Source organism: Octopus bimaculoides, chromosome 12, assembly GCF_001194135.2.
Source record: "Octopus bimaculoides isolate UCB-OBI-ISO-001 chromosome 12, ASM119413v2, whole genome shotgun sequence".
Classification (NCBI taxonomy): Eukaryota; Metazoa; Mollusca; class Cephalopoda; order Octopoda; family Octopodidae; genus Octopus; species Octopus bimaculoides.
The window spans coordinates 62,625,654-62,627,139 of NC_068992.1; the positions used below are offsets into that span (position 1 = coordinate 62,625,654).

The 1,486-nt window shown below is 31.6% G+C and overlaps 1 protein-coding gene across 1 annotated transcript in view; it reads left to right on the plus strand.

Moving 5' to 3' along the window:
- LOC106867563 (acetylcholine receptor subunit alpha-like) overlaps positions 1-1,142 on the plus strand; it is a 154,439-nt gene extending 153,297 nt beyond the window's left edge. The window contains exon 6 of the mRNA XM_014912473.2: positions 1,009-1,142. Coding sequence (XP_014767959.1) covers positions 1,009-1,022 — 14 coding nt within the window. The 3' untranslated portion in view covers positions 1,023-1,142. The remainder of the gene's footprint in view (positions 1-1,008) is intronic.
- The last annotated feature ends 344 nt before the right edge of the window (positions 1,143-1,486 follow it).

Consider the following 1,486-nt stretch of genomic DNA (forward strand, 5'->3'; position numbering starts at 1 on the left):
ATATATATATATATACATAGTCGTTCGAAATGCGATGGGACGTTACAACATTCCAAATATGTTATCGTCGAGATTATGTCTCAGTAGCTGTGTATGAACCCCTAGCGTTGTGTGAAGGGGCGTAGCTTAATGGTTAGGGTATTCGGCTCACGATCGTGAGTTCGATTCCTGGCGGGGCAATGTGTCCTTAAGCAATACATTTCATTTGCTGTTGCTCCAGTCCATTCACTTATCACAAATTAGTTGTTCCTCTAATTCTGAGGGGCCTAACTTGTCACATTGTGTGTCACGCTGAATTTCCCAGGTAACTATGCTAAGGGTACGTGTGTCTGTGGTGTATTCAGCCACTTGCACTTTAACTTCACAAGCAGACTGTTCCTTTCATCGAACCAACTGCGACGCACGTGGTCGAAACCAATGAGAGTCGAACACTCTTACGTAGACCTTTCCTGCGCGTACTCTCCTTCAGGCAACATACATCTGGATTGCATTCGAATTTAGAAGCATTGATTTCTCTAATCGAATATTTATCCGTAGCTGCATTGATATTAAAAAATAAAATCAAAGTTTACGGTATTATATGAAATGTTTTAATATATTCAGTAATTTTAACGAACATCTGTATAGAATTGGTATAAACAAACGTGGTAGAAATAGATAGCAAAATTATTATTCAGATCATTTTCATAGTGTATTTAAATACATATATTACCCTTACCATCATATCCTCGTAATACATATTCATAATTATTAATATTATTGATTATAATGCATACACATATACGTATTGTCAGTGCTATTACAATATATAATTATAACTATTACCATAATATATTTCAATATAATTATAAATATAAATAAAGCAATATAAATATAGATATTAATAACATACATGTTACTTCTGTTATATAGAAGAGTAAAATAGTCGTTTCTACTAATACCACCACCATTACTAAAACTATTCTTCTTCAAAGTCATCTAAGATTCGTTTCATTTTTTATCCTCCAGGTGTCGGAAATTAAGGTACCAGTCAAATACTGGGATCAATATAATCGACTGTACCATTTTACTGCAAAATTTTTGATTTATACCTATGTTGGACATTCTCATTACGAATATTACTACTATTATTATTATTCAAATTACTTGTTGTTGTTATTATTTTGGTTGTTGTCATTATCATAATTTTCATTATGATTATTATTATCATTATTTTTTATTATTATTATTATTATTATCATTATTTTTATTATTATTATTATTACTATTATTATTATTATTATTATTATTATTATTTTCATCTTCAACACCATCCTCATCATCATCATCATCATCATCACCATCATCATCATCATTATTATTTAGGCAAAATGTTTGGCGGCATTTCGATGGTCCTTTCGATCTGAGTTCAAATTCCACCAAGGTTGACTTTGCCAATCATCCTTTCGAGCGCGATTAAATAAGTACCAGTTAAGCACTGGGATCG